The sequence below is a fragment of the Zootoca vivipara genome, chromosome 9 (assembly GCF_963506605.1).
Source record: "Zootoca vivipara chromosome 9, rZooViv1.1, whole genome shotgun sequence".
NCBI lineage: Eukaryota > Metazoa > Chordata > Lepidosauria > Squamata > Lacertidae > Zootoca > Zootoca vivipara.
Genome location: NC_083284.1, coordinates 45,397,436 through 45,421,370, shown reverse-complemented (window position 1 = coordinate 45,421,370; position 23,935 = coordinate 45,397,436). Strand labels below are relative to the sequence as shown.

Here is a 23,935-nt window from a genome sequence, read left to right as displayed (position 1 = left end):
GACTAGGCATACAGCCATGTTTCTTGCTTGATAGACAGAGTAATCGTTTAAGAACTCAGCAAATTAATTAGTTATAGAATATGCAGTTCAGTACAGCGTAGGCTATGGTTTCTCTTGCCAGAGAGGCAAAGAACTAAGTGTTGTTGTTTTAAGAAGGGGAGGGGGATATTTGATTCTTTCTCAGAAAAGCTACTAATTCATCAAGAACTATCATTAAAAGCTTACTGATTTCTTGGTTGTCCGTATTTAAAATGCAGAGCAATACATTGAAGGCTTAAAAAAGGAGAGAAATCTGCATTCTTACTGCCACCCAGCTTATTTCATTACCTTTAAGGAAAGTACCTCACCAAGGATCATAAACAGTAATGTTTAAGCTAACACTCCATAGCTTTTGCCATGCAAGATGCTACGTTTCTCTCTTCTTCTTTTTTAAGTCAAATGCAGTGGGAAATACTTTTCAAGGGTTGAATGAGGAGAGCACCTTTGTATGCAGGAATACACATGGTCATTTACCTGTCTTTCAGACGGGTATTATGAAGACCTAATTTATAAAGCCCCGAACAACTACCGTAGGGGCCCACATATCTAAAGAAGCAGCTCCTTCCACGCAGTTATGTCTTTCTATTAAGATCTGAAGTTGAGGTCTGCCTGGCTGTTTTGCATCAAAAGGACTATCTCTTATGCAGCAGTCAGAGAGAGGGCTCTCTCTCTCTGCAATGGCACCCTAATTGGTGCCATTATTACTCAATATAGGCATTGGGTCAGTTTTATCTGTGGAGATTGTGTGAACTATTGGGTAGACGAGCTTGGCCTGAAAGGGCTGCTGTTTCACACTGGAAGCCAACTAGCTTTTGAAAGGCGATAAGGAGAAAGGCTGAGCTATTCCTGATTTGAGACCTTGCCAATGCCAACCACATGTTCAATCTCCGTTGCCACCTAAAGGGGAAGGTCCTTGTAAGGTCATGTAAGTCCAGAGTCTAAATGTGCATAACTGCCTTTCCTTGGTAAATTATTAAGTATTTGGGCAAAGTTTGCTAGAGATTTATGGTTTTGAGGGAAGCTATGAGAAATACGCAATTGTATCATATTCACCTTAGGAGAAAAACAGCTTTCGGCATTGCTACTATTCTTTGTGCCTGGCAGTTGAAGAAAAAAGTTGTGGGTTTTTTGTTATTATTTGAGCATTTGGTGCTTCCTGTCCTTTCTTCCTACATCAAGTTGCAGACTGTAAGTTTCATACTTTTATTAATTTTTGTTTTGTGTTAAAGATTTATTCAGAAGCTAACAATATTGATTTCATTTACATCAGGGCTAAGCCAAATGGATGTCCCTTTATTCCCCATGAAAATAGGTTGGGGACACACCAAACAGGAGTGGGGGGGGGGGTGGAGAGACATAACCCTCCTAGTCAGTTCACATTTTGTCAATTATTGCCCATCTCTTTTTTGGTGAACAAACCTTTTGCCACTTCAGTGGTTGCAAACTGCCACTTGAAAAACAGCAATCCACATTCCGAATGATTCTCATCCGCAGATGATTTGCCTGCTTAGAGAGGCAATGAATTCCTGGCTGGTTATGATGATCCACATCACTAATCTAGAAAATATCACACTCACCTTAGCTCAACTATGTTTCCACTCAGTAGAATTATCATGCTCATTTTGTGGTCCCTGGTTGAGTAGGACCACTTCTGGAACTATACATCAAAGGGGCAGAGTGGAGCTGAAGCAGTTGCTACTTGGGGAAACAGTGGCCAAGAACAGATATGAATAACACACACACAAACACACACACACACGAGAGGGGGAAAGAGGGAGAGGGAGAGGGAGATGTAGTGTTGAGAAACCCCTTTTTTGCTTCTCAAAAGCACAATATTTTTCCTTGATATGTTAATGCATAAAGAATTAGCACAGTCCTACTTTATAGAAGTTTGTTATCCCTGATAAATACATTTGGGGGGGGGGGGTAGATGGTGATTTTAACTTTGTTTGGAACTTGTTCTGCTGTTGTTAATGTGATTTTTTTTTACTGTATTTAATGACATTGCATTTTTAAATTGTTTTAGGCTTCTCTGGGTTCCTAAGTTTCAGAGAACGCCCCTTAGTTAATATTGGATTTGAAAAGATAATTTGGTTGCTCTTATTTGTGCCAAGTTATAAAGTACAGCACGTGACCAGTTGAACATAAAGTACTGAAGCATTTGCTGTGCTAAGAGAAGGCGATCAGAACATACAAGTGTAATAATTATCTGTGTCTAATTTCTACTGCAGTTTTCTAAGAAAATCTAAGGAACCTGTTCACTGCTTGTCACATCAAAATGGATTACTCCAAATTCCTGTCCGAAGTAAGTGCAGCAAGGAAACCAAATGTTGCAAGACTTTCAAGTGAGTAGTTGCATTTTCCAGTCATCACCTGATTTGCTTCACAATTTTAATTTTCTCCTGGCTTTATATCTATAGGATATGCATATGCTCAGAAAATTATTGTTGAGAGAGAGTGCAAGTTCCCATTTGGAATAATAATGCCATTGGGTATTGTTGTTTTACCTTTTGTAAACTGCTTTGAGGGGTTTTTTTACAATCAAGCGGCGTATAAATTTTATGAAATAAATCTACTATGTGTGTGTGTGTGTGTGTGTGTGTGTGTGTGTGTGTGTGTGTAGGCATTGCGTGCACAGAGGTCACAGCCTTTCTCCGTAACCGCCAAACAAAATTGCATCAATTTAGGACAAAGCATACCTTGCCCATCAGTGAGGGATCTGGCATAATTTTTTTCCCAAAAAAAGCACAGCTTTCATACCTTAAATAGTGATTAAACGCAAAAAGTGGCGCACAAATTAGACATCACCAGCAAAAGCTCTGAAGACTCCAGCAGCATCCATTAGAAAGGCAGATTGCAGGCTGTCACCAGCAAAAGCTCTGAAGGGCAGCGCCAAATAATGACATCATCAACCAAGCAACTAAAACCACCAAGGCGGCCATTACCAGACCCCTAGGCCCCTGCCAGGCTGCTAGGCCCCCACTAGGCCTGGGGGGAGAGGGCGAGCGCCCGGATCGCAGGCCGCAGCATGGCCTTTGTTTTATGTAGGCCCCTGCCGGGCTGCCAGGCCCCCACTAGGCCTGGGGGGGATAACCCACAGCAATGCACTTGGGGGCATGGCAAGGGGTTTTTACTTTAAAATTTAGCAGGCGTTGTGTCACATGCGAGGCTCCAGTGGCCATTTTAAGTAAGGGCAGTTGTACCCTTTTTAACCTAGGCTTTATACTATGACTGATTGCAACCCTCTGCATCTTCAAAAAACAACAACAACCATGCACTTTCTCTCCCCAGTTTATGTCCTCGGATATTTGCAGTAGCCAATTCCCCCCTCCCCCTGATTTACAATCTCCTACCTTCACCTTGCCACTTCCTGGGTTTTTTATGGAACCGAACAGCTTGGGCGCTTCGGAACTCACTTTCTGTTGCTACGGGGCTGTGGGTCTTTGCTATTTGACACCCCCCTTCCCCGGGCCGGATTATTAAGGTAGTTCTCTGGGTCACCTACTCCAAAATTAGAAAATCCAAATAACAAAACACACACACAACCCCCCCAAAAAACACAACAACACCCAAATCATACAATACCCACCTAAATAAATGATAGCCCCAAATATAAAATTAAACAATAATAACTTCTGCTTCTCATGATCTTATTTCAAAAAATTTTAATCTAAATATATAAAAATGTTCACGGTGTGCGTGCAGGGGCCAATGTATGGAGATACAGGGGGAAGGGGACAACACTCCACGGGGAAAACAGAGGGAAGGGTATCCTACCAAAACACAGGGATGAGCCAGGGCGTTGGAGGGAGGAGGGGCAGGATACGTCATGGATTGGGACAGGGTGGGGGGAATCACAGGGATGACCCACAGCAACGCGTGGCCGGGCCAGCTAGTGAATAATAAATTGGGTGGAACCGCACCTCAGTGGTATAGCAGATGGTTTGCACACAGAGTCTCATGTTCAATCCCTGATAGTATCTCCAGATTTTTTTAAAGACCAGGTAACAGGTGACGTGAAAGACCTTTGCCTGAGACCCTGGCAAGTTGCTCCCAATCAGAGTAGATAATGTAGCCAGGTATATAAGGCAACTTTATAATGCTGTAATTTACTGCTCAGTAACATCATAAATATACACATCACTGCATAACAGTAAAAACTAATAGAGTTAGGTTGTAGGCCTACACACACTCAACAGGGAAGAAGCTCCACTGAATGCAGTGAAACTTACTTTTGAGTAGATATGTATAGAATTGCACTCAACTCCTATTTCATTTTCTGTTAGCTTTTGGTTTTTTAAGTGTTTTCTCTGTAATGGAATTGGAACTATCTGACTCTAAGGCTGCTTACACAGCACACATTCAAAGCCTCCGCCTACCCACCCCCAAAGAATCATGGGAATTGCAGTTTGCCCCCTCACAGAGCTACAATCTCCAGTACCCTTAACAAGCTACAGTTCCCAGGATTCTTGAGGATGGAGGATAAGGTGGCTGTAAATAAGGATTTATTGAACCATATAATTAGAAAGCCCTTATACAAAGTATGGGCAAATTATCAATGGCTACTGGAACCAAAGATACCCTGGTGGGTGTTTCCACTAAAGGTATTAGCGGTAAAAAGAAATATGGAAAAGAAATGGCCAACATACCAACAATTATTAATAAAAGAGCATGGTGTTGTAAAACTAAAACCATATGAAGAGATTAAGGATTACTTCAATAGTTGGCTACAATTAAAAAAACAGGTTTTAAACAGAAAACTTCTAAATTGCAAAGCGAACTATTGCAGTCAAATAAAACAAAATTATATCGAAAATGTATGATCTACTCCTTGAGTGGGAATTGAAAGATGAAGTAATAAAATAAACAACAATAAAGTGGTCACAAGATCTGGGCAAGACAATACATTTAGATAGGTGGGGAAAACTATGGAGCGTCAACATAAATTTCACAGCTTGTTATTTGATAAGAGAAAAAATAATGAAAATGTGTTATCATTGGTACCTCACCCCAGTAAAATTGGCAAAGATCTATAAAAAATATTCAAACCTTTGTTGGAGATGTAAAGCAGAAGTGGGAACAATGCGCCATATGTGGTGGTGGTGTAAGGTGATTGAACAATGTTGGACAAAGATACATGAAGAGTTGAAAAGAATATTTAAGAGCACAATTCTCAAAAAGCCAGAAGCGTATCTTAGGCTTGATAACCAACAATATCCCCAAAGATAAAAAGAATATACAGTGGTACCTCTACTTACGAATTTAATGTGTTCCGAACGCACATTCGTAAATTGAAAAAAATTGTAAGTCAAATCCCATAGGAATGCATTGGGAGAAAAAATTTGTAAGTCGAAGCAACCCTATCTAAAAATTCGTAAGTAGAAAAAATCCTATCTAAACCGCATCCAAGATGGCGGACGGAGCTCCGTTCCTAAGTAGAAACATTCGTAAGTAGAGTTATTCGTAAGTAGAGGTACCATTGTATTCCTCTATGTGACAGCAGCGGCTAGATTACTAGTGGCAAAAAATTGGAAAACAGGAAAAATACCAGAATTACCAGAATGGAGAATTAAGATCTGTGAAATTATGGAGATGGCAAAACTTAACGGCATCAGTTAGGGGCTGCCCCAAGCAAAAAATTGAGAATGGGAGTGTGTAGAGATCTATATGAAAAAATATGGATATGGAAATTAAGTTTAACATAAACGTAAAAGGTAAGACTCACAAGGATACAAAATGATATTATAAAGGATATGACTATTAAGTATAAATAACTGCTAATACAACAAGAAACAATAATACAAATGCCAATAAGATCTCACATGGGTGAGGGGAAGTTGGGTGGGGGGAAGGGAAGTAGAGGGTGGTATTTGGAAAATTATTGAGAATGTGATATAAAAGTAAAATGATTGTGTTTGTAATTTGAATTATTTTGAATTATTGTGATTGTAAGTTTTTTCTAGTTTTTACTTCTTTTTCTGTCACAAAAACTTTAAATAATAAAAAAAGAATCCTGAATTGCAGTTTGCCCCCTCACAGAGCTACAATCTCCAGTACCCTTAACAAATTACAGTTCCCAGGATTCTTGAGGATGGAGGACGTGTTTTACCTGTATGGCAGGTACATAGCACCAACAGGCTATTCACAATGAAATTAAGCATGAATGAGAAAACCTCTAGGTTCATTTCTAGTTTCGGCTAAGAACCTCACTCCTACAGAAGCCCTTATTTCATGATATACCTAATCATGTAGACAATGCATCCTTCAACCACCATATTGTGTCCTCCAACTACTAGAAAGCCACAACATATGGGCTTCTCCAAGATAGCTGCTTATACAGATCAAAACTGGATTACATTCACCATAGAACACAATTGTGATGTTTAATATTCCCTTGTATTTCAAAAACACTGATGTCTTTAAAAGTGTTCTGTGACACAGTAGATAAGAACAGCATTTACTTTCACATTTGGCTTCCTCTGAAATTCTAGCCTTGTTCATTTTTTCTGTTAATTACATCTTTTAACTTATTAACTAATATTCTTTTGCTCATGTTAATGACAGATGAACTGGAAAAGAAGATGTCAGCGTCTACCGTAATCATGTTTACTGCGGGTATGCCAAACCCTAACTATTTCCCAATGAAAACAGCAAGCATAACCCTCAATGATGGAACCACCATTGAAATTGGAGAACAATTGATGAAGAGAGCTCTTCAGTACAGTGCTACAGATGGGTATTATGAAAAATTATGCAGAGGGACCCTCCAGACTGGTGTTTTATTGCAGGTGTATTCTGCAACATAATCCTGGGAACCGTAGTCTGTTTGGGGTACTGAGCTACACAGAGCTACAATTCCCAGAGCAGTTTATGCAACAATCCCTCTTCCCAGGGAACCCTGTCCATAGATGGATGCACAACAGATACAAAATAAATGACAATTTAATATAAAACTTTGAGTGATTCTTTATCAGTTGCTGGGAATCACAAGGGGGGAGAGTGCTCAGAGTTTCCCCACAGGCCACTGTGAGCCCAGGGTGCTTAAATAGATGAGCATTTTGCCTTATCTTATCCAGCAGGGATTTTCTTATGTTCTTAATTAGCTCAAGCAACTCCCATGTCATTTATTCAAAAGACTTGTTATTTAAAATAATACTAATGGTCCACTTAAATAAGTTTGTCATATCCGTTTCTAAGTAAGTGTTAAGATGTTTAAGTATTTCTGTTTTGGTTCTTCATCACACCAACTTCAAGCTAACCTGAAGTGGTATATTATGCATGAAGAACTGAGGATATTTAAAAAGAGGAATAAATTCTGTCTTCCAGAATTCACGACTTATTGTCTTGGTTCAGAGACTTGCAGATGAAGCTCCACAACCCACCAACAGCGACGTATGCGCCTGAGAAAGGACAAATGAAGATATGCGTCACTTCAGGCAGCCAGGATGGCCTTACCAAAGTACGAGCGATTCAAAGGTTAACAGAACCATGTCAGTTCAGACAACTGAGCCAAATGGCCAATGAGTTCCTCTATAGCAATTACATCAGAAGGATATTTTTCTGCTGGTGATTCTTCCCCATCATATCAAACCAGTTGAGCAAAGTTAATACAGTACTTGAAGATAAAGACTTGACATGACTGCTTCATGAGCACTATTGGAAAATCAAAGTGCATTATTTCATCAGGTTTTTGTTGCTGTTGTTCCCTTCCATGGAAGGGTCTGCGATCCAGTGGAGACCCCCATTGGTGGAAGGGAGGGGATTTTTATTCAGGGCCGGCTCTAGGGGTAGGCTGGGTGGCGCGGGGCGCCAGGTCGGTGCTGCATGGGGAAGCCGCGCGGAAACCGCGCTGCGCCTGCCCACCAGCTGCAGGAAGAAATGGGGCGGGGCGGGGGGCGCCGGAGCGATCCGCGCACCAGGGCGCCCGACCCGCTTAAGACAGCCCTGTTTTTATCAACTCCCCATTCCTCCTTCAGTCCTTCACATTGCTTCCTATACTGTTCAAGAGGGTCCTCTAACTCTCTTGAGCAGCTTTGCAGGAGGAGAAGGAGAAGGAGGAATCAATTAAAATTACTTCTCCCCTTCATCCAGCAGAACTATCCTATTTTCAGAGTTAAGCTCATGGAAATTGTTGACTCCTGTCCCTAGTCATAGGAGTCTGAGGGGCCAAGGTTCCTTCACACACCCACCCATAAAATATTTGAGGGTGCTGGGGGAGGGTCCAAAGTTGATGGCCATTGGCGTTCAAATGGTGTGTGTTTGTGCCACATCTTACCTGCTCCCCCCCAATCTTTTATTCAAGTTGGCACCCCTATTCTCAGTGGAGACAGAACCAGATGAAATTGCTTCCAGTTATGTAGCTTTCCAATTATGTAGTTCTAAACTCTGGTTCTTAAATATAGATAAATAGTTGCACGACCATTGTTCTTTATAGAGATGATTGACTTCAGGGACATATCCTAAGAATATTTTATTCACCAGAGATCTGCTCCTTGTCATCTTTGTTTTTAATCTTCTGCATGCATTATTAACTATTTTTATTTTCTAGTTCCGTAATGCTTGCCTGTGCTTAGCATCTGTATATGTAAACTATATGCTCAAGGTAAAAAAAAAAACTTGTGTAAAATCTAAGTTAGGGGTAGTGCAATTTTATCATTTTTATTTATTTATAAAATGAGATTAATTCTGGTTGTCCACTTCTGAGAAGGACCCAAGGCCAAATACTACATGGTTAAAAGTTGATCAAAACCAGTTTTAAAACATAAACACATGAATAATGGAAGAAAAGATTAAAATCAGGAAGCGTATAGATCATAGCTGCCAAGTCTCCCGTTTTCCCTGGGAAACCCCCGTTTTTACTTACCTTTTCCCGGTGGTCCCCTGTATCACTTCGTCTCCCGTTTTTCTCCGTTATTTTCTCCTGCCGGCGGCCATTTTTTTCTGATTTGCCCTTCTATGGGCACAAAAAATGGCCACCTCCGGCTTCAAAAGTCGCATCTACGCATGACCAGAAGTGCGTAGACGCGACTTCCGGTGTTGGCGGCGGCCATTTTGGTGCCCATAGATGGGCGGGGCGACACTGGAAGTTGCATTGACGCACTTCCGGTCCTGCGTAGAAGCTACTTTTGAAGCCGGCGGTGGCCATTTTTGGTGCCCATAGAAGGGCAAAGCGACACTGGAAGTTACGGCGACACAACTTCCAGTGTCACACGGCTGCCGGTCCCGGATTCTGCAGTCCGGGACTTGGAAGGTAAGGTATAGATATCAACTGTCAGCCAGATAAATTGAACTTCTGATCATAGCTGCCAAGTCTCCTGTTTTTCGCGGGAAACCCCCGGATTCTAATCTGTTTCCTGCTGTTATCCCAAATAGGAAAAAAATCCTGGAAATCCCCCGGATTTCCTACCTGCCAGCGGCATCCATTTTGGGTGCCTCTCTGCCCATTCCTGGGCACCAGAAATCAGGCAGAGCATGTCCAGACATGCGTAGAAGCGACTTCCTGTGCCGCGCCGCTGCTGATCCCGCATTTTTCAGTGGGGGACTTGGCAGCTATGCTTCTGATGGGATATCTTAAGAAGGCAGCCCAAAAACATTAAGCCAGAATCAGGGGGCAAGGATTTCCACAGTCCAGGTATAACCAGAGAAAGATCTCCTAACAAGTCTCTGCTATCTAAGCATCTCAAATACAGACAAGGCATTCAGGACAGCCTTCAAAAGAAGAGCAAAATAATGTCACCATTTAGATTGGGGGGGCGGGCCAACCTGTGGGCCAGATATGGCCTGATGAATTGAATCTGCCCTGCCACCTCCCTTCTTGGGCCCCAACCTGCCTTCATGGCAATTACGTTGAGAGAGAAAAACAGGACCTTTTTTTTTTTTTGCTAAGCCTAATTGCTATGCGGGTTGAGGTGGTGGTGATATGCCTTACATCAACATTGGTAAAGTATTAGGTTTTAATATCAAAACTTGGATAGGACTCCACCCACCCACCCCACCCACTAAAATCCAGTTCAAACACAGTGGGATGCTCACTGTTTCAAACCTTTTTGATCTTTTCTTGCAGGCTTTTGATATGCTCATCAACCCAGGTGACAGCGTCCTTGTAGAGGAGCCAAACTTCCCTGGGACAATGTTAGCAGTGAGTTATCTTGGGGGTCCCATCACAGCATGTTGTTATGCCAACTCTAGTTCTTTGGTGCATAAACAGGCCATTGCAAAAGTTCATATTGGGACTCCATGAGTGGTTTGCCATGTATGACAAGAATTGTATCAAAAAGTAACAAGTGTTTTATTTAATTTATTTATATACCTCTTAATTATCTCAGTCTCTAAGTGATTACAAAATATGGATAAAATCAATTAAAATTAATCATAAAAAACAGAAAACTTCCTGAATATGCCTGCATGATGGTAGGGGGAGGTCTTTGTCAACCACCTTAAACAGGGAGAGGGTCTGTCTGATCTGTGCTGGGAGGCGGTTCCATAAAACCAGGCCCACAATGCTGGATGTAAAGTTTCCGGTGGCTACAAGCTATGCATCTAAGCTAGGCTTCCCATATTTCAAACAGTGGTAAAAATCCGGACAAAAAAGTTGTTGAGCTATGTCTGGAACCACACTAACAGAGCCTCCATTTTGAATTCCTAAAGTTTACAAAACAGGGCCAGGAGCTGCCTTCTTTTGCCTACCGTTGCCTCCCTTGTGTTTGCCTGTTCTTGATGGTTTTTTCATTGTTAGTGTGGATGTTGTGAAGAATCAACAGGAACATTTGCATAGCAAGCAGCTCAGTTTCATTTCTCATGACTAGACCTGACCAAGCAAGGCCCTTAACTTGAAGCTTGCCATGATCAGGCTTGCATCAAGGCCTGCTCAGCTGAATCTCTTCTTAGAATTTTGAAGTGTCAGGCATAGCTCTAGTGGCTTTAGCCCAAACATAGCAGAGTTTTCCTGCACAGCGCAGAAGCTAGTTGAGGTGGAAATGACTAGTCGGCTAGACGCAGAATAACTATTTACAGGATTTATTAAAAGAAAATAAAAGCAGCAGAGTTTCTGCATACAAAGCAAAGCAAAATAAATCCTCTCTGTCTCTCTCTCCAACCATACGCAGCACTCCTACTCCTAACACCCAACAAGAATCAACTGTGCTAGCATTCCTAGATAACAGAGTTCAGTGCTGGTCATTAACCAATCAGAGAGTAGTTTCCAGGCCAGGCAGACCTTGGCTTTCTGCCAAGAGTAAATTAACACTGCCTTGAGTTAATTGTGTGAAGCAAGAATCTGTAAGTTTCCCATGAGAACCAATTATCAGAAACTGAACATGTCTGAGCACCCACTGCCACCACCCCTTCCCTGCCTCTATCCTAGGGCCACAAACCTCACCTGGCAAATGGACAGCAGCAAAGGTGGCAATGTCAGCACGGGTACTTAGAGCATCCATTTCCTACACAGGAAAAAGGCTGGAACGACACGTCTCAACATCCCTCATGGGAAAATGATGCTGTTAGCATCCATTTCTGGCAGGGAGGGTTTGGAGAGCCTACAAAGTCTCAATCCCCTCTTAGGATGAATCTTTGTGCATCCCTAATTGTCACTAGCATTTATACTACTATCAGCACATGACATTTCAGAACCAGTTTTAAGGGGCACAGTATATGACTTCTGTATACGAGTGGTTTTGAGCTTAGCTGCTTAATAATGTTCTGTTTTTAATGGTCTCTGTGGATTGGATAATAAATTATGTGTAATACCATGTTTCTTTTCATAAACAGCTAAAAGCCTTGAGATGTAACATCATCAAAGTCCCAAATGATGCACATGGAATCATTCCCAAAGGCTTGAAAGAGATTCTTTCCAGGTGGAAATCAGACAATGCGCATAAGCTCACGGACAAGCCCCCTAAGTTCCTGTACACTGTTCCTAATGGTGCCAATCCTTCTGGGAGCTCCCTGACAGCTGAACGCAAAAAAGAGATTTACCAGGTAATCCTTGGTACCCGGGCATTATCTTAAGTAGAAACAAAGACAGCATTTCCACTAAGCAACCCTAGGCAGGTATACAGAGCAGCAATTTAGTATAGGCGGCTGTGCTTGCTTTTTTCTTTTTCTTTGCTTTTTTCCTTTTTTCCTTCTTTTTTTTTTAGAAACTACCTACCAATATGGAGTGTGGTCACCTCTTCTTCCTCTTTGCAGCCTATGTACTGACACCTTTTTTTTAAATCAAAAAAGAGAGAGCACTAGTTGGCAGTACTACAAATGCAGTAGCAGATGGGAGAAATGTCTCTTTCCCAAAACAATTAAGCAAATTCCCCATGCTCCCATCCTCATTGCACTGGAACAGGAAGAATGGAAGGTTGGTATAGCAAAGAGGCAAGAAAAGGCAAATGTAGCAAAGGAGAAATCACAGAAAGCAGAGCCAGCCCAGAGCATTTCCCAACTTGAGGCAAAACAACATGGTGCCCCCTGCTTCCTCGTCCCCTCCGCTACCACCTGAGGCGACTGTTCATAGACTCAGCACAAAATGAGAAACATGAACATATTACATAAACTTGGGACGCATCAATTCTCCAAGGTTTTCTCATGTTTGATAGGACCACTATTGCTCTGGCATGTTGGCAAACCATAGTTGTGTATGCACTGATCATTCCACAAAATTATTTTCTCTTCTTTTCTTGTTGGTTTACCTTTTAGCTTGCCCAAGAATACAACTTTCTTATAATAGAAGATGATCCGTACTATTTCATCCAGTTTCAGAAGGTAAAATCAAACTAATAGCAATTACCAAACTAAATGTACTAATGGATTTGCTCTGCGTATGTTTTCTTCTTGACACAAAAGAAAAGCGCGTTCAGCCTCTAGATTTTAAGGCTCCTTAGGCACTTAGGCCCAAGAACATAGGAATATAGGAAGGCTTACAACCAAGTCATCCCATTCATCTATCAAGAGCAGTATTGTCTACACCGAATATTGGCAGCTCTCCAGGAATTCAGTCAGGAGTCTCTTCCAGTCCTACCTGGAGATGCCAAGGATTGAAGCTGGGAGTTTCTACATGCAAAACAGGTGCTCTACTATCGAGTCACAATTCTTCCCCCAAAAGCAGGTGACAACCCAAGAGCAGATGATTGACACTCTTGAGTCACATGTCACATAGTTCTGCTTTGCCCTAGCTTGTCTCTTTTAAATATCCAGTTTTTCTTGTTCTCCATCATGTCTAAGCACAATGGTCACATTTTTCTTTCTAGCAACAATGCTGCTTTGATAGCTCCAGTAGCTTTGCCTCTAACACCTTGACATAGCTGCCAAGTTATCCCTTTTTTACAGGGATTTTCCCTTATGCTGAATAGGCTTCCTCGCGAGAAAAGGGAAAACTTGGCAGCTATGCACCTTGATTACTTCATCCTCTAGCTTCCCCAAAGCTAACTCCACTTTCCTGGCTATGTGCAAGTGGGGTTGCCAGACTCAATAGAGGACAGGACTTCTGTGCCTTAATTGCCCTGCTCTCTTTTGAGTTTGGAAACCTTAAAGAGAAACCAGCAGACCCTTTGTTTAATTGCCAAGCAAAGAGTCTGCTGGTTTCTCTTTAAGGTTTCCAGACTCAAAAGAGAGCCGGGCAATTAAAGGCACAGAAGTCCTGTCCTCTATTGAGTCTGGCAACCCTATGTGCAAGCCCCATGATTGGTGCAAGGTTCTTTCAATGCATTGTAGAGAGCACACTCACAGTGGCAACATATGGCCCTCTATCTTTTGTGGGGGAAGGTCCTCCAGATCCCAGAGAAATTGCAGGATCAGCTCAGAAACCCCTACACACACCTGGGCTCTCCTAGGCCCAGACTTGGGATGATGATGATAGTCAATATCTCCATTGATCTGTGCTGGTGTCTAGAGGTTGGTTCGTTTTTTAAAAAAGTTCTATGCACCATTTGTACAACTTCTAGGTAGGAAAGAAATACAATTTTTTCCTTCCCATTTCTTACAGTACTTTTCAGGGGAACTGTTTGCTATCATATTAATGGTTACTAATCTCGATTTCTATGTTCTGCCTCCACTGTTGGAAGCAGTACACCAGTTGCTGAAAATTGCTATGTGGCTCAGAACCTGCTGGACTAGGTGGACCACTTCAGCAGTAAATAACACTGACAGCCTCCACCCCTTTGCCTCTGACATCTTTGCCCTTCTCATGTTCTTCTCCCACCTCCACGTAGCTCATGTGCCAAGCTAAACCTTAATATTGGTTTGTCTTGTTTTAATAATATTATGTCTTTTGCATTTTAAGACTAAAGCGCCATCATTTCTTTCAATGGATGTTGACGGTCGAGTCATCAGAGGTGATTCTTTCTCTAAAATTATCTCTTCCGGGTGAGTAGAACATGGAAGTGCAGAAGATGTTCGCTGTAGCAATGCCCCTAAGCACCTTAAATTAGAGTGGCGATGGAGATTTTGAAACGATAACGACATTTGAATCTGTCAAATACTGCAAAATGAAATGCTCGTTGCACAGCTATGGGTGTTTTCAGTGATTTGACAGCCCTCACAAAATCCAGACGGCATTGTGCAAAACAATGTGCAAAACAAAAAAAAAAGCACAAAATTTAAAACTGGGGACTTGCCAAATTAAGTAGGGTGCATGCCTTCCAACTCTTTGTTGTGTTTTCTTTTCTATAGCTTGAGAATAGGCTTTATAACAGCACCTGCACCTCTTATAGACAGGATTGTTCTACATACTCAGGCCTCAACAATGCAACCCAACACTTTTGCACAGGTAAGCATCAGTCATATATTGGATTGCTTTTCAAAACTAAGGCTGTAATCCTGATAACACTTAATTGAAAGTGGGGGCCCAATTGAATGCTCAAATCCTAAATAAACATGTATAGAATTCAGCTAAAAGTTGAAGCACCCCCAGTCATGGTCCCCCTGCAAGGAATCCTGGGAACTAACAGTGAATACACAAATCTTGCATATTTTATTTAGATTGTGACATCACATTGGATGCTTTCTGGCTTTCTCTTGCAGGTCGTCGTATTGCAACTTCTTAAGAAGTGGGGGCAAAAGGGTTTTTTGGATAATGTAGACCGGTAAGGGGATTGTGAAAATGCTGGCATTTGGGGAAGGGCTTATAGTTCAGTGGTAGAGCATCAGCTTTGCATGCAGAAGGTCTCAAGTTCCTTCCCCAGCATATCTAGGTAGGGTTGGGAGAGACTCCCTGCTTGAAACCCTGGAGAGCTGCTGCCAGTCAGTGCAAGCAATCCTGAGCTAGTTGAACCAGTGGTCTGACTCAGTATAAGGCTGCTCCTTATGTTTCTAACATGTTCACGGTCCATAAGCTGTAAGTGTCACTTGCATCAATTCCATAGATATAGTTAATGGATACGATTAACAGTTGACCACGGTATCTCAGAGCACCAGATCAGAAAAAAGCATCATTGCCTTTGAAAGCTCTCACCGTGGTCCTATCGTCTCTTCATTCTATTGTGAAATAATTGATCTTCAGGTGGCTTACAATGAAGAACAATAAAGCTATCAAATTACAATAAAACAACTCCAGAGAACAACTGCATGAAAGCAGGAAACAGTGAGCATTAAATCCAGATAAATACCTGAGCAGGTGTACAGGTCTTTGTAAGACACCAAAAGAGTGAAGGACCTGGCACTGGGCATGTCTTTTTAGGCATAGGGTTCTTCTACAACCTATTTTCACCATTGGACCTCTCACACTTACCATCTTCCCCTTGACATGTGTCCTACTTATCTTCCCTATTTCTCTTGATGTCATTCATTCATTCTGTTATGGTGCTTGGCTGGTAGAGGTTTCTCATTAACTTTACTGCTGCTACATCGTGGAAGAGGTGGACAGCCTAGGTGTTATGTAGGAGACTTTCTGGAGCAGAAAGTGTGCGGGGCTGAGTGAGAAGAAGGGAAAAGGTAAATTCAATCAGCAGAGCTTCACTTGCACAACATTGGGCATCACCCACCATTGTCCTCTTCATCCTCTCCTGCAAACTGGAGGAGAATTGCACACCCCTTGGAGAATATACAAAGAAACCCACCCTGTCCATTTCCCCACATAAATAGGGTGGAGAATTTGGGGAGCTTATTTTTCACTCAAACTTATATTCAAAATGCATCCTGAAAAAAAATCACATTAACTAGGAAGGATGCAATCATTAAATTCTCACCCAAATATATGCTGTCTTCTTGGTCACACCTGAGCTCATGGGCAACAATGCATTTTTGTTATTTTTATTTTTTGCTTAATCCATGAAAGGGGTAGTAGAAGAAACAGTGCTAGTCATTTCTTCCGCAGTAAATTGGTGCCAGCTATTGTGTGACCTAAGCAACTGCCCATAGTCTCCATCCATAGTACAGAGATTGAGTGCCTTGTAACACTGTTCGAGTTATATTAGTTCTGAATGTGACTTGTCTAGAACAATTTAATGGAAGTGCTACGGCTGACACATGACCCCCACTTTTCTTCGCTAAGAATGCAAGCATTGATTGTTTGTTTTCAGAGTGGCAGAGTTCTACAAAAAACAGCGCGACGCAATGCTTGCTGCAGCAGACAAATGGCTGACAGGTCAGTGAACTCACTCCCATGGGCAATTAGACGTAACAATGCGCCCATATTTTTTTTAAAAAAAACAACCCACAAAAGATTCTGTACAGATTTAAAGAAGAAACACAAAGGCTAAGATGATTTTAACATGGTAGGAGTGAGAAAACGGATGGGTTAGGGTTGCCATTACTACTTGTCAAACAGTTGCCCCTTGAAACAAGCACCTGCCATTCAAAAGAACTCGAAACAGAATGGAGTGTGTTTCCTCCCTGCGCCACTGGTGTGCACAGCATGGTCCACATCATGTAGAGTGTTCGTGTTGGCAGCACCAGCCACGCTCAAGAATGAATGCACTGTGCCTGCTGAGAAAAGTCCATTAGGTGCTGCACTCTGAGTTACCATGGAAAATGCAACACAGAGAGATTATTTTAAGCAGTATCTGCTTTAGAAATGAAACATTTAGACTGGCTTGTAGAGCACATTCCTTGGCCTTCACTTCATGAGACTAAGAGCTCTAGATCATGTTAGGTACCTTAGGTTGTTCTTGGTGCAACCATACTGCTGACCAGAACTGGTGGCAGTTCTAACATAGTCTTTGCAGCCAGTATCACTTGTTTTCCAGAGTAAAAGCAGGTATGTCTGGAAGGCAGGAAGGTAAAAAGAACTCGCTAGAGGAGATCCTTATAGCTAAATTAGCCAACCAGAACTATGGAATGGTACTTCCTGGATGTGTGATTAGCAAATGACATGGGCTTCATTTTGTGCCTTCTATTTGCTGTCATCAGATTATAACACCACCATAGTAGTATCTGGATGTGTCTCACATCATCAGAAAAAGAGACATCGCTTTGCTATTGGGTCAAGCAGAAAAACAGTATGATGGTAAATGGCAACTTTAAACCCCAGTTCTAGTGCTTGTTTACTTGACCCACATGTAAGCATGAAGCTCAGGTTGTGCGAACTCACCCTTGGAATGTCCAAGGACAATGTATGCTCAAAACCAATACATATACAAGACTATTAGTTGGCTGAGTGTGGTAGAAAATCTGGCCTCTGACATGAGAAACTGTTTGGCTGAGGCCCTGGTGAAGAAGGCTGAAGTGTTCTTCTATGCCAGGCATCGGCAACCTCCGGCCCATGGGCCGGATATGGCCCATGGTGGCCATTTATCCAGCCCATGGGCCGCCCGTGAATTGAGCCACCCGTTCAGCAAGTTTCCCCTCGCGCTGCGGTAAACCGACGCAGCTTGGCGTGTGGACTCGCCAAACGGCACCGGAAATCGCATCTACGCAGTTGCAGAAGTGATTTCTGGCACTGCTGACATTTTGGAAATGGATAGCCAGCACTGGAAATCGCTTCTGCGCAGCCGTGGACATGTGCAGAAGTGATTTCTGGTGCTGCGCTGCCCATTTCCAAAATGTCCGCAGCGCCAGAAATCGCTTCTGCGCAGCCGCGGACATGCGCAGAAGCCATTTTCGGTGTTTGGGACATGGGCAGCGCGGCACCGGAAATCGCTTCTGTGCCTGTGCGGCCCATGTCCAGCCCACAGGTGATAGTCCGTGGGAATCCTCCGGCCCACGGGCAGAAAACATTGCCGACGCCTGTTCTATACCACTGTGTTTGTCGTAAGCACTGAATATTTTAAAAACACAAATGCTTGATAAGCTCATTAGAATGCTTTCACTTCATTGTTGTAATTTCTCCTCTAGGTTTAGCAGAGTGGCATGCTCCTAATTCTGGACTATTTTTGTGGATTAAAATTAAGGGGGTTTCAGATACATTCCAGGTGGTCATGGAAAAAGCACTGGAGAAAGGGGTAGGAAAAAAATCTATACCTTTACTTCTGTGGTAATGGGAAAGGCTGAAATATTTCATGATGTGGAGTGGGTGGATGAAGTGCAACAAGTCAATGGGCTGTCATGTCTGAATAAGGATGTGTAAGAAATTCTGCTTTAGTTAGCATTTTACTGCAAACTTGCTTAATTGGCACTTCCCGAAGATACCTTAATCCTACTCAGAGTAGACACATTAAGATTAATGGACACGATTAATTTATTTACATCACTTTCAGTAGACCTACTCTGGGTCAAACATCGTTAGATAAGGCTCATGGGTATCCTCTGAAATTTTCATTTCTCTGAATTTTGCAATACAACTGTGACGTGTAGAAAACTGGGCATATTTTGCATAAGAATGCATATGTTAGTTAAAATAGCATCCAATTATGTGTATTATTTGGCAAGTTGCAGACAAAAATGTATATACTGGGAGAATTGCACAGCAAAATGTTGATGAATTCTCAAGCGACTTGTATAATGGTGTATACACTATAAAGGTAAAGGTAAAGGGACCCCTGACCATTAGGTCCAGTCGTGACCGACTCTGGGGTTGCGCGCTCATCTCGCATTATTGGCCGAGCTGGCGTATACATAGCTGCCAAGTTTTCCCTTTTCTCACGAGGAAGCCTATTCAGCATAAGGGAATTTCCCTTAAAAAAAAGGGATAACTTGGCAGCTATGCGTATAGCTTCCAGGTCATGTGGCCAGCATGACAAAGCCGCTTCTGGCAAACCAGAGCAGCACATGGAAACGCCGATTACCTTCTCGCTGTAGCGGTTCCTATTTATATACTTGCATTTTGACGTGCTTTTGAACTGCTAGGTTGGCAGGAGTATAAATGTGTAAAATTGATTTTAAGGCTGGAAAAGTAAGGGAAAAAACTGAAATTCATGCATCCCTGCTTCCGACCCAAATCATGCAGGCCATAAATTTCTGTGGAGCTCAGCTTCTACCAGTTCTATTGTTATAGCCTCATTGTTGTGAACAAAAAGCCATTTCAGAGGAAAATGCAAAAGAAAGAACTTCTTGTAGAAATTCTGCAACTGAAAATGAAATACTCCTGGAAAATATAAATGTGTGCCAAGTAATCCAGTAAGGTGGAGCTCCATAGAACTACCATTGATTTATCCTTTTGAATTTAATTTCTTATGTTTTTTACAATACAAAACATATTACATAAGTAATATGATTGCTTTCTATGAGCAAAAAAAAATTCCTTCCAGTAGCACCTTAGAGACCAACTAAGTTTCTATGAGCCCAGGTCATCCACAAGAAATGAACTTGTTTCAGCAGTTTTTCTCTAGTTTAATATGTGTGGAAAGGTCTATTTCTTACTCCTACCTGAGATAACTAGAATTTAGGGGATGGGTTAACTACACTGTTCTGCTAGTGGAAGCCAGTACAAGCTAGTGCAATAGGACACAGGGAAAGATTGTTCGTTGGGCTAAAATATATGCTTTCGTTGATGGAAATATGTTGAATTTCCACTCTATAACTCCTCCCCTCCATTTACTTCACTACGCAAACATGCGGAGATAACATGTGGACAATAACAGATCTACAAACAGTACAGTATATTCATGCATGATAAATTAGTAGCATCTACATAGACACAAGCAATAAAAGTAATGAACAAGTAGTAAAAAACAAACAAACAACATTTTTAGGTGTCTTTACTTCCTGGGAAACCTTATATGATTGATCCCTCAGAACCATCCCCTCATGTCAGAGTGTCCTACTCTTTCGCTACTCCAGATGAAATGGACCGGGTAAGTGCAATCTACTCTCTTGTTGTCCAAAAAATGAATTACATGAGAAGCAAAATTCTATTATTCTAAATCCCATTGAACTCAATAGAACTTCCTCCTGAGTATGGGACTGCAACCTTCCTAGCTGAAGCAGTAGGCATGGAGCTGTAGATTAATTGCAGGATCCACAACCTTGCCAGGGGAAAGGGTATATGTGGGTGGGAGAAACAGTTGAATTGTCCATTTTTGCTGTGCCAACTCTCAGGCTGGTGCAGCAAAGGGGCCTGAGCTGGGCCCTTCTGAGGCAAATGGACCTGCTGTGGACCCAGTGGATCCATCTATGGCCCTGCTCTGCCCTTGCCTACAAAACTCCCATTTAGGGATTTAGGTTGTTAGCTACTGACAGCAGGATTCAGCGAGCACAGCAGGGGCTCCTGTGGTGGTTTGCTCTGCAGCAGAGAGAAATCCCTGGCAACAGTGCAGATTGGGGATTTGAGTTGCTGCGTAACTGTGATGGCCAGGGCCAGGAAATGTCTACAGAGACAAAACTCCCCTTGAGTTCAGTGTGTGTATGTTAATTATGTATAGGACTACAGCCAAATTGTTGCATCTTGGTTCCGGGGAAGGGAATGGGGTTTTTGTTTTGTTTTTTTTGCATTCGATTTGACATTCTCTTTCTGTCAGAAGAAACAACTGAAACAGTTTTTTATTGAAAATCATTAGTGCAAGTAAATAAGCCCCATTGGAATCATTAGAAAATTTACCAAACCCATTGGCTTGAATATTCCAGTTTAAGTGCAAATTGTTTTCTTTTTTTATGTTTGTGAATAAAAGGGAACAAGGTGCATTTGACAAAAACGAAGTATAAATCAGTCGGTTTCTGGATCGTTGCAAAAACATTGACTTTCTCTTTCTGTATTAAAATAATTGTGGGTTTTCCAATACTCTCAGTCAGTCTTGTCTTAAGAATTTTAAATTACAATAAAAGTCTGATAAAGAAGTGGCATATATTTTGCCCTCTCTTTGAACTCCCAGTAGACTTTTCCACCTAGTGATCATTTTTACACTTTACAGCTATGCTGAAAGTGTCCTTCTGGTTCCATTTACCTCATACTGCTGTATGAAGTATAAACGTAAAAGGGAAACACCATGAAGTATTATAAGAATGGTATCTAAATTCATACAGAATGATAATAATCATTTGCAGTTTTGGTATCCATGTATTTGAAAAACACTGTGGGTTCAAATACTAAATGGCTGTCATGGGTAGCAAAAAAGAAAAAGAAAAAAAGAAGTGCCTGTACTTTGTAACCAGTGAGTACTGTCACAAAAAGCCCCTGATAATAATGGCTTTATGCGAGTCCTGCTCGATCAAGCCATGTAATTCAGCATCCTTTTCCCACCATGGGAAGCCTACAAGCAAGATCAGAGTAGAAAGAAATTTGCACTGCAATCCTATGCATGTTTACTCACAATTAAGTTTCAATTTAGTGGGGCTTACTCTCATGTAAGCGTATGTAGGATCAGTGCACTGCACTGCACATAGCTTTCAAGTATCATCTGCACGGGATGAATTCCTAATGATCAAAGGCGACAACAGTATTTGCATTGATAGTTAATCAAGTCAAGAGAGTTAGTCCACTAAAACAAATATTTAATTAATGGACAGCACTCCCACAAGAGTAGATTTATTATTATTATTATTATTATTATTATTATTATTATATAAATTAGTTGCTCACACCATTCAATAAAACCCGTCTTTGGATTCCTTCAGATGAATGGGATTTGTTTAACTACAGGAATATTAGTTAAATAATACTGAGTTATGTCAAGATGAACTATGAGCATTTTGGAAAGCATTTTCTTGGTCTTTTTTTTAGGGTTTCCAGATACTGGCTGAACTTATAAAGGAAGAAACTGCGTGATACTTATGGCGAACTAGCTTTTACCAAAATCTTCACTGGCTAATATTCAAAAAACTGTGCCTCTAATTTCACAGAGCGAGCTGTTAAATAAATCACTGATTATACAGCAGTGTTTCACTACTTTAAATATGTATTTTTTGCTTTTGTCAAAAGCAAGCACACAAGCATTACTGTGGCCTATAATTTCTTACAGTCAATATTATTTGGTGGTTACTTAAGGTGAAATTTCAAGCTCCTTTTTAGAGCATTATTCCAACACTGCTTAATGTATTCTCAATAATCTAACAAAACCCACATCTTGAAATAGCAGCATTATCTATTTCCAGACTCAGCGCCAGGGCTTGTCACCGTGGGGCAGATGCCAATGAACCAAGCCCTCAGAAGGACTCCTTGCTGAAACTATACAAAATGTTAGCTACAGCTCCCACAAGCCTGGTGGTTCTCTCAGCACAGAGCAAAGGAAAACCAGCAGCAGCCCCGAGCTGGAGCAGGCCCAAGTGTCTCCTCTTGGTCCCTGACATAGATTTGCTCCAGGGGCACTGTAAAGGAATTTAAAAGGCAATTGCCAATGGCAGTGATTGCCAGCCCCACCTTTTTGCTGCTGTACCTGACTAACCTGGAGCCAGCTTTGCCTTCTTTCATCCAGGGAAAGGGAGAGCTAAAATGTGGATTATCCAAAGCAACATGCACAAGCTTACATAGTCATTGGAGAAGTTTATTTTTACCTCAAACCTGGGCAGTCTAGCATCCCTAGAAAAATTATAAACCTTTGTGTTGACTCCCTCTAGTGGTCTCTCTCCTAAACGTAATAGCCACTAGATTCTATGCATGACACCACAATTCCCAAGGTCATTTTCCCTCTTCATGGGGAACTCTGCAAATTGTAGCTCTGTGGGGGAAATAAGGGTTGTCTAGCAACTCTAAGAACCAGTAACAAGCTACAGGTCCTAGTCCCCTGTTTTTGTCTCTTCCTCTCCTTTTTGTCCAATACTAGTGTCCGCTGACGTGGGTGGTGCTGTGGTCTAAACCACAGAGCCTAGGGCTTGCCGATCAGAAAGTTGGCGGTTCGAATCCCCGTGGCGGGGTGAGCTCCTGTTGTTCGGTCCCTGCTCCTGCCAACCTAGCAGTTCAAAAGCATGTCAAGTCCAAGCAGATAAATAGGTACCACTCCGGCAGGAAGGTAAACGGTGTTTCCATGCGCTGCTCTGGTTCGCCAGAAGCGGCTTGGTCACGCTAGCCACATGACCCGGAAGCTGTATGCCGGCTGCCTCGGCCAGTAAACCAAGATGAGCGCCGCAACCACAGAGGTCCGCAACTGGACCTAACAGTCAGGGGTCCCTTTACCTTTACCTAGTGTCCGCTGATATCTCTCATGATTTTTCTCCTATGGTCAGCATAGAAGGTGGATGCCTTTGCAGATGTGTACAACTACTAAAGAGACTGAGATAGCTTCCTCAAGATTAGACTTCCACCCAGGGTGTGCGAGGACGATGGAGAACTTGGCTGGGAACTTGATAGGACTTTGTGAGCACCATGGAACCTATGGACACCATGTTGATGGATCAGGGCCCTGGCTGGGTATGAGATAGCATCCTACATACTGGATGCAGGATTCCAGGCTGAATCCTTGGCATTGCCAGTTGAAAGGATCATATACAGAGGATCATGTTGTAAACTAATGTAGGGGACACTTTCCAGAGCAAGGAAAATGCATTTCCTCGTAGAAAACGTTCCAGGGCTTGTGTGCCAGTGTGGAGCAGGGCCAAAGGCGTAGGGAGAAGTGGAGCAATGGCTGTCACTCTTTATATCATGGGTTCCATTTCAGCTGTGCAAAAG

The 23,935-nt window shown here is 42.0% G+C and overlaps 1 protein-coding gene and 1 long non-coding RNA gene across 4 annotated transcripts; one reads left to right on the top strand and one right to left on the bottom strand.

Moving 5' to 3' along the window:
- The first annotated feature begins 976 nt into the window (after nt 1-976).
- On the top strand, nt 977-23,935 carry LOC118084175 (kynurenine/alpha-aminoadipate aminotransferase, mitochondrial-like). 3 transcript variants are annotated; one of them, XM_060278704.1, is made up of 14 exons: nt 977-1,227; nt 2,271-2,344; nt 6,604-6,775; nt 7,366-7,498; nt 10,103-10,177; nt 11,806-12,015; nt 12,724-12,789; nt 14,306-14,388; nt 14,695-14,791; nt 15,046-15,107; nt 16,542-16,606; nt 18,295-18,401; nt 20,091-20,192; nt 22,055-23,935. In XM_060278704.1, the coding sequence occupies exons 3-14, from the start codon at nt 6,621-6,623 to the stop codon at nt 22,097-22,099; spliced, it is 1,200 nt and encodes a 399-aa protein (XP_060134687.1). In that variant the 5' UTR covers nt 977-1,227; nt 2,271-2,344; nt 6,604-6,620; the 3' UTR covers nt 22,100-23,935. The 3 variants fall into 3 exon arrangements, with proteins under 3 accessions (XP_060134687.1, XP_060134686.1, XP_060134685.1); XM_060278703.1 differs by having other exon boundaries at nt 2,271-2,384; nt 20,134-20,192; XM_060278702.1 differs by having other exon boundaries at nt 2,271-2,384.
- On the bottom strand, nt 13,000-13,500 carry LOC132592640 (uncharacterized). Its single transcript, XR_009558144.1, has 2 exons — nt 13,417-13,500; nt 13,000-13,318 (listed from the first exon to the last, which is right to left on the bottom strand). It is a non-coding gene; the product is annotated as an uncharacterized LOC132592640 (long non-coding RNA).

What these genes read in the sequence shown, in the direction of transcription:
- LOC118084175 (XM_060278702.1), top strand. Translation starts at nt 2,318, where the DNA reads ATGGATTACTCCAAATTCCTGTCCGAAGTAAGTGCAGCAAGGAAACCA. An exon ending in TCCCTGGGACAATGTTAGCA is followed by an intron (nt 10,178 to 11,805) that starts GTGAGTTATCTT and finishes TTTCATAAACAG; the next exon opens with CTAAAAGCCTTGAGATGTAA. An exon ending in TCTAAAATTATCTCTTCCGG is followed by an intron (nt 14,389 to 14,694) that starts GTGAGTAGAACA and finishes TCTTTTCTATAG; the next exon opens with CTTGAGAATAGGCTTTATAA.